Source organism: Pristiophorus japonicus, chromosome 21 (assembly GCF_044704955.1).
Source record: "Pristiophorus japonicus isolate sPriJap1 chromosome 21, sPriJap1.hap1, whole genome shotgun sequence".
In the NCBI taxonomy this organism is placed as follows: domain Eukaryota; kingdom Metazoa; phylum Chordata; class Chondrichthyes; family Pristiophoridae; genus Pristiophorus; species Pristiophorus japonicus.
In genome coordinates this window covers 39,646,861-39,658,973 of record NC_091997.1, presented here as the reverse complement: position 1 = coordinate 39,658,973, position 12,113 = coordinate 39,646,861, and the positions used below count along the sequence as shown (strand labels likewise).

Sequence of the window (12,113 nt, the reverse complement as noted above, 5' to 3'; positions counted from 1 at the left end):
GAGGGAGAGGGGGGGAAGAGAGAGAGGGGGGGGAAGAGAGAGAGGGGGGGGAAGAGAGAGAGGGGGGGGGAAGAGAGAGAGGGGGGGGGAAGAGAGAGAGGGGGGGGAAGAGAGAGAGGGGGGGAAGAAGAGAGAGAGGGGGGGAAGAGAGAGAGGGGGGGAAGAGAGAGAGGGGGGGGAAGAGAGAGAGGGGGGGAAGAGAGAGAGGGGGGGAAGAGAGAGAGGGGGGGAAGAGAGAGAGGGGGGGGAAGAGAGAGAGGGGGGGAAGAGAGAGAGGGGGGGAAGAGAGAGAGGGGGGGAAGAGAGAGAGGGGGGGAAGAGAGAGAGGGGGGGGAAGAGAGAGAGGGGGGGAAGAGAGAGAAGGGGGGAAGAGAGAGAGGGGGGGAAGAGAGAGAGGGGGGGAAGAGAGAGAGGGGGGGAAGAGAGAGAGGGGGGGAAGAGAGAGAGGGGGGGGAAGAGAGAGAGGGGGGGGAAGAGAGAGAGGGGGGGGAAGAGAGAGAGGGGGGGAAGAGAGAGAGGGGGGGGAGAGAGAGGGGGGGGAAGAGAGAGAGGGGGGGGAAGAGAGAGAGGGGGGGGAAGAGAGAGAGGGGGAAGAGAGAGAGGGGGGGAAGAGAGAGAGAGGGGAGAGGGAGAGGGGGAGAGAGAAGAAGAAAGAGGGGAGGAGAGAGAAATAAAGAGGGGAGGATTGAGAGAGAGAGAGAGATGAGAGAGAGAGAGAAAGAAAGAGAGAGAGAGAGAGAGAGAGAGAGAGAGAGAGAGAGGGGGGAGAGAGAGAGAGAGGGGAGAGAGAGAGAGAGAGAGAGGGGGAGAGAGAGAGAGAGAGAGAGGAGTCAGACGGGGGGGGGGGGGGGGGGAAGAGCCAGACAGAAGAGGGGGGGAGCCAGACAGAGAAGGTGGGGGGGGGGGGAGGGAAGAGAGAGAGCCAGACAGAGAAGGGGGGGGGGGGAGGAGGGAAGAGAGAGAGCCAGACAGATGTGGGGGAGCCAGACAGAGAGGGGGGGGGGAAAAGAGAGCCAGACAGGGGGAGGGGAGGGGGGGGTTGAGAACATGATGGCAGACACCCAGTGGGAATCAGAACAACACAATCATTCAGTTGCATAATCAGCTTCGGAGATTGTGTGCTACTGATCAGAACTAATGACACATAAAACACACAAGCATTGCTGTAGCCTTTTTCTCCCTATGGGAATGACACTGCTGTCACTGATCATTCTGTCAAATGCTCCACTCGGAATATTTCACCATTCTTCAGAGACTGACGTCCACAGTCAGTTATACCTTAGACCTCATTTTAATTATAGGCCACTCCACTCCACAAAAAGAATTTTGGAAAAAAATGTTGTGGCATTTTACCAGTCAAGCTGCTAAATAACCATTTATAAAAATGACTATTACATTAGCTCACTCTCTTCCCTGCCCCCTGGGACTGACATTTATATGGTGCACGCTATGTAATCTGTGGCCAGCAGGGAGCTGTGAATAAGCATAAATTTTTTAAAAGACCAATTAGCTACTACATGCACCAACATGTACCTTCCTGCCACTGATAAGTAGGCACTGGGCCGGTTTTAGTGGGGATAAAATCAAAAAGCTTCCAGCAGTTCTCAAGTTGTCTCTAAATTCCTCTCGTCCTCCACACACCCCATTCCAAGACAGCTGAACAATAGATTATTCAGAGCTCACCATGTGATTGGATGCTAAGACGAGAGGCAGATGACAAACCAAAAGCAACAGTTCGCCCAAAATAAGCCAGGCGACTCTGGGATGCACTGCTCGCAACCTCTACAGCAAGTTACAGAACCAAAGTTAAGGAGGAGAAAAGACCGCTGAAGCTCGTCCCTTTAACGCCCAAACTTCCCTCAGCGCTGCATCTGGTTATCAGAACATTCCGCACGTGCTACTGGTGTTGCTGTCCTTTCCAATCATTAAATCTTCTTTGATATTAGAAATCAAAGTACAGAACTTGAGGCATCAGACAAGCCAATCCCGCAAAACCCCCGGACTTTAAAAGCACTTGGGTACCCCCAGAGACACAGGGGAGATACTGGATAATTTTTTTTCCATCCTATTTGCACTAATATAGTATGTTCTGTCTAAAATAAGGGGCAGTATGTTTTTTTTTGGGGTGGGGAGGGGGGAAAAAAAAGAGATGGAAGCTGTGGGTAGACGGTGCAATGGATCAGTGGATAAGGACACTGCAGCTACACAAAGCAGCGAGTGCCAAGTTTGATTCCCAGTCTATGCCGAGCTCTCTGATCGCCACCAGGGCAGCTGATGGGGTTTTACAATTAGCCTCAATGCCCCATGGCTTGGAAGATGGAAGAGGAGAGAAAAAGAAATCAATCAGGAGTCCCGCTCCTACTCAGAATGCAATGCATGAAGCCTGCTGGAAACATGAATGGCAAACAAGAATAGGATCAGGCTGGACTATAGTGCTCTCGGAGACTGCACTGCCCGCCGACACTCTGCAACATCCCACATTGCGAATAGCCACCTGGATAAAGTACTTCAGGGCTGCCTTCACCCATGGAACTGCACCCCAGAAGGCAGCACCTTCAGGAGGGGTGAAAATTTAGAATGGCAACCTCTTAGTTCTTTCCCCAGCATCACACTCTTCCCATGGCTGAATGGGTAAATATGCCACAATGTGTAGCACAATGATGTGCAGGTTAGGAAGAATAAGGGCACATTGCCACTCCTGAATGACTTCTCCCCCTCTCCTTGCATGTGTGGATGGTGGGAATAGGCAGGCCACAGGTGTGAGGAATTCCAGAGTCAAGTTGTTGTTGGTCCTCCTCCATCCTGAGCAGTACTCTTCTTCACCACTCGCAAACCCAATTCTGAATCTTCTGGGCAGCTGTAACCTGCTCCTCTTCACACCCCCTGCCACCCCACCTAACCCCCCCAGGGCTCATTCTGCTGGAGGTGGCTGGCTGCGAAATCTCAACTCACTGCAGACTGGCTTTCAGCAGCTGGCTGTTATGGCCATGCGCTTTGAAGTGGCTCCCTGCTCCCGAGTGGGCTTGAGTGGCTGGCTGCTGGTCGCATGACGCTGGTGGTAGCTGGCTGCTCCTCGTGGGTGGGCAGCTTCTGGTGGTTCGGACACTGGCTGGCTAGCAGGCTTCGAGTGACTCCAGTTCTTGCTGGCCAAAAGCCAGGTGACCTGGTCGGTACGGCCCAGATATTCACTGAACCAACAAGGAGCATGTTTAGTGCGTGTTAATGCTATACTGCATTGTTCTACATCATGAACTAGCATAAACATCAAAGTATTTGTCTAGAGAAAATTCCAAAACACTGGATAATGTATCAAAAGTCAAAACATTTTAGATGGATTTACTAGACAGCCTCCAGGGGGGAAAAAAAAGAGAGAGATTTCATGCATGATACCTGGTATATCCACATCACCACTGATGTATTAACATGCAGTCATTACAAACAAGTGCCAACATGGACCAAGAAATTAAACATTCACTGTAGCCATTCCAATATGACATTTCTCTGGAAAAAAAATGTGAAAGGGGCAAACCTAAATTCTTCTTTCTCTCATTCTATCTCATTTGAGGAGGTTAAAACAAAATGCATAGCTCAAATCAGCAGTTGTGAAAATGCAGCAAATTTGAAAGGATGGAGGGAAATAAAGTGGATAAAGGAGAGCAAGCAAGCACAGGAAGAATGATGAACAGCAACCAATGCTGACATTGCACCAACCATCTACAGCATTCGATAAGCACAGGCACACATTCCTCTCTAAACCAGCCCAGCAGTATGAGGTCTGATGCACAGTGTTAACAGTCTGGTGGAAAAACTTGGGTTTATTTTTGGTTAACAAACTATTCCTGTCCAATCAATCAGGAACATGGCAAATTTATAGTCAAAGAGATCCCTGCCCATAAAAAAAGTCATTCTGCTTTTTTTTTGGAACATTAAAAGCAGCTTTTAGAACACAGCTTTTTCTATGCTCCAATTTTACACACACACACCAAACTGGGGACCCTGGCTGATTATTACCCCTCCTATCCCTATTGCTGCTGCAGCAAAGTTCAGATAATTCAACACAGACTGGGAATTGGGCCAGAGATGCATCAGATGTTGCTTTAATTCTGACTTGGGTGTAGGAAGGGAAGAGAAGCTTCTTAGTTATAATTGTTAGTTAATCTAATTTTGAGAAGAAAAAAAATACAGACCTTCAGAATTATGGAATCACCCCACCTACATCTCCAAGAGAGCTCACTCCCAAAAATGTACCACACCCTGCCTGGGCAACTACTCCGCTTGAAGACATTTTTCAGAGCAGGGTGGAGGAAGAGTGGAGCAGCAGGGAACAAATTCCTGGTGGTAGTAATTCTGTCAAAAACTATAACAATATATAAATTACCAACAAGTCCGGCAGTTGTGTAGTCGCAGTGTTCAATTTAAATCCCTGTGGTTGTGGTTCATGTTCCACTGTTGCCCAACACTCGTACGCAAAAACCACACATGTTGCAATTTCCATTGGCCCTCAGTTAGTCTGCAAAATGTATCGTTTCATCCAATACTGTTCTTTCCCTTCCCCTTTTAATGAACTACTATTTCTTAACAGACAGTGCAATAACAAACAATATTCAAAACAAGTGTAAAAGCCTGGTATCATCAGAAAAGCTTTTTCCTGTATCACTGGCTCTTCCTGTCACATGAAATAATATGCTCAAGACTCCCATGGTAACTCCTGTTCGACCACTGTATGTGATACAACAATTTGTTTTGGGAACAATAAGCTTTCGGCCTAGCAAGCCGGTTCTACTTAGACAGATTAACTCACCGTATCCTTTAATCCTTTCTCTTTGCAGAAACATATCTAACTTCCTTCTATTTAAGAGTACTTGGAACACCGTGCAAGCTCTCACACAACTACACAACACAACCACCACTATCAAGTAACTGGATTCAGATAGCTTTCAAATTACTGTAGCTTCACCTTCCTGAGTGCGAAAATCTCAACTATTACAGTTTTGCAACCCTGCTTTATAATTATTTACACTATTGAATTCTACATATAATAAAGGATGTCCACTTCTCACAGTTCCATAACACATCATGATGCTTTGTTGTGTTACAACTTGTTTGGGATAGGCTTGGTGGACTAGCCAGTCTTTTCCAGTCCAACGTTTGCATATTTGTATGATCATTATTTTTCTTATTTAACTCTTTATCTATTTGGGGAAGCACGTAATTTCATAACACAAAATGAAACATTGACTACAAGATCAGCAAAGGTTTAAGAAAATTCAAAACATAGAAAAACAGACACAAGTTGATGATATCTGGATGGAATTGACAATACATGCTAAATTAAAGAGCTGGCTGTGGCAAACCTTGGGTTTCTGGAATCGCAATTTGGCGAAACCGTGTTCCCATCAGTCTGAACAGCCATAGATATGTACTACAACCAATACAACCCAGGGTAACTCAGCTATTATTTTACATGTACACACTTATTAAAGCTGCTTTTGCCCTGTCGAAAAAACACTGTTCCTTACACAGTGCAGTTGTTGGTATCCTATTATACACTCCAAAAAATACCAAAATCACAGTTGTAAATACAGTCTAAAATTACCACAATTAATCAATTGCTCATCAAGCCAATATTCCCCCCCCCCCAAAAAAAAGTTAAACTCAAGCATTTTATTCTTTATTACAATTAAAGAGCCATCTAAATATGAATAGCAATTATAGTTTTAAATTGCCACATGAGTATCTTTCATAGATCAGTAAAACGACTTGTTTGGAGCTGTGATCCTAAACTTAGTAACTTGGTGGGAATATTTTTAATATAAAAAAAGACCCACCATTAAAATAAAGTCTTTATTAATTTATTAAGTTACAGAAGACAAGAAAGTTTTAAAAAACATATTGCATTCCAAATTCGTATCAGCAGAAATATAGGAACACAAAGCGTTAAAAAAAAAACATAAAGCTGATTAATTACTTGAAATAAATGAATCTGAAGCCAAAAAATAAAATAGATTTTTTTTTTTAAAGTATTAAAAAAAATTTTTAAAGCATCTTTCATTTTATATAGCCGGAAAATAGACACCAAAGAAAAACACACAAAGTGTAACTCTAGGGCGACAGCACATTTATCAGCTGTTGCACATCACACAAAGGAATAAATTCCCTGCTTCACAGGAGGAATTTTTTTTGTTGTTGTTGAAATATATACATCGGGGTTTTTTTTGCATCTGGGCAATTTCTTCGGAAAGCAAGGTGGATTGCGGAGAGGGGGGGAAAGTGCATGCTGTTGCGAGGGATGTGGTTGGTGCCGAGGCCTGGCCGGCCTCACAGTCAGCTGGGAGACAATAACAGAGAGAGAGGGGAGAGGGCGCTGGGTGCTAGGGGGGGCCTAGCGGGGGGCAGAGGCAGACTGAAGCCTCAACTCCTACACCCCCCTCCCCTCACTCAGCCACTCACCTCGAACCTGCTCTTGGTGACTCCATTCATCCTGCCGCTGGCTCCGGCCCCGCCGCCGCCGGTCGCTTCCCCCCGGGCAGAAAATAATTTCTTTTCCCCTTCTTCTTCCCTTCAACTTTTCAACAAAAACATTAAAACAAAAACACACAGGACTCTCCACCCACCTGCCAACATCCTCGCACCTGATTGGACCGCGCGCTCGAACCCGGCTCACCACAGCTGGCAATTTTTTTTTAAAGCTGCCCGTCCCAAACCCGCCCCAGCGCCTCCCTGCTCCTTCGCTTTTATTAAATGTTGCTCCACCGTCCTGATTGAGATTTCCCCCACCCTTCTCGAAAAATAAGTAATTGCAAAAACTCCGGCTTCCGCCTTAGGCCACCAGCTGATTGGCTCGTCCAATCAGACGAGCGCTTACGGAGCCGGCCAGGGAGGGGCGGGTCCTACACCTCTGACGTCATTTTTGCGGGAAAAACAAGCGTGGCGCCGGCGGTCTTTAACATTCCAGTCCCGCCCCCTGCCACTGAGAGGCTGGGTAACAATCACAAAATAAGGTGCCCTGTTGGCTTGAACCTAGATACCCATTCATCAACACAGCCAGTCACCCCATTTCTTTGTAAGCAATTATTTCCATCTCCATTCTTTTCCCTCTTCTAAATAAATAATTGGACTTAGAAAGGAAGACTTGCATTTATATAGCGCCTTTCACAACCTCAGAATGTCCTAAAGTGCTTAACAGCCAATGAAGTACCTTTGAAGTGTAAGGATAAGATGTAAGTCATTTAGGACCGAGATGAGGAGAAACTTCTTCACTCAGAAAGTGGTTAACCTGTGGAATTCTCTACCGCAGAGAGTTGTTGAGTCCAGTTCGTTGGATTCAAGAGGGAGTTAGATATGACCCTTACGGGTAAAGGGAGAAAGGGGTATGGAGAGAAAGCAGGAAAGGGGTACTGAGGTGAATGATCAGCAACGCTCTTGTTGAATGGTGGTGCAGGCTTGAAGGGCCGAATGGCCTACTCCTGCACCTATTTTCTATGTTTCTAATCACCATTGTAGCTTTGGGAAACACAGCAGCCAAAGCAGCACACAGCAAGCTCCCACAAACAGCAATCTGTTTTGGTGATGTTGATTGAGGGATAAATATTGACCAGGACAATGGGGATAACTCCTTTGCTCTTCAAAATAGTGCCACGGGATATTTTACGGCCAACTGAATGGGGTCTTGGTTTAACGTCTTATCCGGAAGATGGCATCTCCGACAGTGCAGCTCCCTCAGTACTGCCCTGGAGTGTCAGTCTAGCTCAAGTCTCTGGAGTGGGACTTGAACCCACAACCTTCTGACTCAGAGACAAGAGTGCTACCCACTGAGCAATGAATGCCATCGTGTACTTGAGAGGACTAATTTTCAGGGTTACGGGGGAAAAGCTGGGGTGTGGAATTAAATTGGACAGCTCTTTCTGTTACATTTAGAATAACTCCACAAGACTGTATATCTTAAGCTCAAACTGTTTGATCTCGGTCTCTTTATTGTAACTCCAGAGTGAGGAGGCAGCGTGGTAGACTGCCTTTTATACCTGCTTGCCCAGGGTGTACAGGTGACCCTTGGGTCTCTCACAGCTGCGCCCCCTGGTGGCAAGTCTTACAGATTGGTAATGTTTACATACATAACATCATTCTCCCCGCCCCCCCCCCCCCCCCAAAGTCTTATGTACAAGTTATTTACAAGTTGAGGCGATCCAGGGCTCTGCGTTCCCGGGTTGATCGCCTGAGTTGAAGTCCTGACATGGGTAAGTTGATTGGATCATTGCTGCACTGCATGTGGCTGGTCTGATCGGACTGTCGTGCATTGTGGGTTCATCCTCGTGGTTGACCGCGAGGTCGACTGCTGGTTGGGTGTGTGTGGGTGGATCAATGATGGTAATGTCCTCTTCAAACTGTTCTTAGTTGTCAGTGAACCGTAGTTTGGTCTGATCCAAGTGCTTTCTGCACGTTTGTCCATTCAAAAGTTTGACAACAAACACTCTATTCCCCTCCTTGGCTAACAGTGCCAGCAACCCATAACCATAATTAAGAACAAACACAGGGCCATTAGCCTCAATGTCACGCGATACAGCCGCACGATCGTGGTACATGTTATGCCAGTGGCACCGGGTTTCTACATGATCATTGAGATGCAGATGGACTAAGAAGAGCCTTGGTTTTGAGTGCTCTCTTCATTTGCAATTCTGCAGGGAGAACCCCGGTAAGCGAGTGGGGTCGCGTGCGGCAGCTGAGCAGAATCCGAGATAGCCGGGTCTGCAGGGAACCGTCATCACACGTTTCAAGCTCTGCTTGATGGTTTGGACTGCCCGTTCTGCTTGACCATTGGATGCGGGCTTAAACAGCGCAGACCTGACATACTTGATGCCATTGCGGGTCATGAACTTGTTGAATTCTGAGCTGGTGAAGCATGGTCCATTGTCACTAACAAGGACGTCGGGCAAACCATGAGTGGCGAACATGCTCCGGAGGCTTTCAATGGTGGCAGTGGACGTACATGACGACATTATTATATATTCAATCTATTTAGAGTAAGCATCCACTGCCTCTAGGAACATCTTTCCTAGAAAGGGGCCAGCGAAATCTACGTGGACCCTTGACCACGGTTTGGAGGGCCATGGCCACAGACTCAGTGGGGCCTCCCTTGGTGCATTGCTCAACTGTGAGCGACCTAGCCTTCGTCAATGCCTGGATGGGTATTGTGAAGGTCGCGTATAAATGTTTCCCTGCCTATTTTTGGCAAAATTACACGATTTCCCCCATAGGAGGAAGTCCGAATGGATGGGCATTTTGTCCTTGCGTCAGTGGAACGGCTTAATTTCGTCTTGCATTTCCCCTGGGACCGCTGACCAGCTCCGGTTGAGAACACAGCTTTTTAACTAGTGATAGCACCGGGTCCTGGCTAGTCCAGGTCCTGATCTGACGAGTCGTGACGGGTGACCCTTTGCTCTCAAAAGCATCCATTACCAGAAGCAAGTCTGCGGATTGCGCCATTTCCACCCCGGTGGTGGGCAATGGTAGCCAACTGAGGGCATTCGCACAGTTCTCCGTGCCTGGTCTGTGGCGGATTACATAACCATATGCGATAACGTTAGTGCCCATCTTTGGATGCTGGACGATTGCTTTCTGAGCACAATGAAATGAGCGGTTTTTGGTCGGTTTCGAGCTCGAACCGGAGTCCAAATAGGTATTGGTGCATTTTCTTAACCCCGTATTCGCATACTAATTGTTCTTTTTCAACCATACTGTTGGCTCTTTCAACCTTAGGTAAGCTTCTCGACGCATATGCAACCGGTTACAGTTTGCCTGACCCATTGGCTTGCTATAACACACAACCGACCCCGTACAAAGGTGCATCACAAGCTAGTACTAAACGTTTACACGGGTCATACAATACAAGTAACTTGATGGAACATAGCAGGTTTCTGGTGTTAAAGGCTGTCTCTTGAGCTTTACCCCAAACCCAATCGTCACCCTTGTGTAGCAATAAATGCAATGGTTCCAGCAAAGTGCTCAACCCCGGTAGAAAGTTACCAAAATAGTTGAGGAGTCCCAGGAACGAACGCAGCTCCGTCACATTCTGTGGTCTGGGTGCATTCTTGATGGCCTCCGTCTTGGAATCCGTGGGTCTGAGGCGTCCGCTACAATCTTTCTCCCCAGAAATTCGACCTCTGGCGCCAGGAAAACACACTTGGAGCGTTTCAACCAGAGTCCCACTCTGTCCAGTCGCTTGAGAGCCTCTTCCAGGTTGTGCAAGTGTTCAGTGGTGTTGCGGCCAATGATCAAGATGTCGTCCTGGAACACCATGGTGCGCGGAACCAATTTCAGAAGACTCTCCATGTTCCTCTGGAAGATGACCGCCGCCGAACGAATCCCAAAGGGGCATCTGTGGTATATGAACAGTCCTCTGTGCATGTTGATGCACAACAATTTTTTTGAAGGTTCAGACAGCTCCTGTGTCACGTAAACAAAGGTTAAATCCAGCTTGGTGAATGACTTCCCCCCTGCTAGCGTTACAAACAGGTCATCCGCTTTGGGTAGTGGGTACTGGTCCTGTAACGATTGATTGTTACCTTGTAATCCCCATGGATTCTGACCGTCCCATCGCTCTTCAACACCGGAACAATTGGACTGGCCCACTCACTGAACTCAACTGGCTATATGATCCCCTCTCGTTGGATTCTGTCCCAGCTCGATCTCAACTTTCTCTCGCATCATGTATGGAACCACTCAGGCCTTGTGATGAATGGGTCGTGCATCAGGGACTAGATGGATCTGACATTGGCGCCTGTGAAGTTACCGATGCCTGGCTCGAATAACGACGGGAATTTATTTGGCACTTGGTCGCTCGAGGCGTCATCCTCTGAAGACAGTGCTTTGATGTCATCCCAGTTCCATCGGATCTTTCCTTGCCAGCTTCTGCCGAACAGCGTTGGGCTATCGCCTGGTACAATCCATAGTGGTAAATCATGCACAGCTCCATCGTACGATACTTTCACTGCTGCACTGCCAATGACTGGTATGAGCTCTTTGGTGTAAGTGCGCAGCTTGGTGTGGATCGGACTTAGTTTTGGTCTTTGTGCCTTGTTGCCCCACAGTTTCTCAAAAGCCTTCTGACTCATAATTGACTAACTCGCCCCCGTGTCCAATTCCATGGAAACTAGAATGCCATTTAATTTGATTTTAACATTATCGGAGGGCTTTTGGTGGTGAAGGTGTGTACCCCATACACTTCCTCTTCAGCCTCGGGTTGAGTTGCCTCTCTTACTCGTTCAGCCTGATCCGCGCCGGATTGGTCATCTTCTGCCGGCTCTGCCACGTGGTGAGTCGCAGCACGTCTGCACATTCACTGGAGGTGCCCCATTGTTTCATAGCTCTTGCACATGTAGTGCTTGAATCGATGATTATCCCCGCAGCACCAACACAGTGCTAATGGATTCACATTCACGCCCTACGGCGGACTCCGAGTCATCCTAGGTCTGGCCTCTGCGGGCGTGTAGGCCTTGCCATGTACAGTTCTGCCTTCTGAAGGCGTTATTTTATGCACAGTACTTGCCGGTGAGTTCCGATGCTGCAATGATATCTGTTTAGTGTTGTCGTTCGTGAACATAAAAGCCTGGGCTATCGTGATGGCCTTGCTCAGATCTAGGGATTCGGCAGACAGCAGTTTGCGAAGAATGACCTCGTGGCCAATTCCAAGCACAAAAATGTCCCGCTACACTTACCCCAAAAATCCAGCAAATATGCACGTCCCGCAAGGCATCTTAGGTCGGCGACATAGCTTGCCATGTCCTGGTCCTCGGAGCGGTGGTGCATAAAAAAGCCGTCAAGGTGCTCTCCTTCGGCTTGCGGTGTTCCCAAACCAGCATGCACAACTCTTCATGTCTTGTCCATAGGTTTCGTCGGCGCTAGCAGATTTTTGATGAGGCCATATCGTGAACCCGCACATGGTGAGGAGAATCGCCCTGCGCTTTATCGCGGTTTCTGCCTTTTCCAGCTCGTTGGCCACGAAGTACTGGTCAAGCACTCAACAAAGGCTTCCCAATCATCACCCTCAACAAATCTCTCCAGAATACCAACGGCAGCCATAACTGCGTGAAAGTTCGAGATCTGTTACTCGTCGCCAA

The 12,113-nt window shown here is 47.6% G+C and overlaps 1 protein-coding gene across 4 annotated transcripts in view; it reads right to left on the bottom strand.

Annotated features, from left to right (window-relative positions):
• Positions 1-6,682, bottom strand: part of LOC139233964 (F-box/LRR-repeat protein 20) — a 177,421-nt gene extending 170,739 nt beyond the window's left edge. Inside the window, exon 1 of one of the 4 annotated variants that reach the window (XM_070864674.1) lies at positions 6,615-6,682. Coding sequence is in view for 1 of the 4 variants with exons in the window: in XM_070864669.1 (XP_070720770.1) it covers positions 6,451-6,480 (30 nt within the window). In the remaining 3 variants the exon portion in view is untranslated. The other 3 variants (XM_070864672.1, XM_070864669.1, XM_070864671.1) reach the window with 3 other exon arrangements.
• Between the last annotated feature and the right edge of the window lie 5,431 nt (positions 6,683-12,113).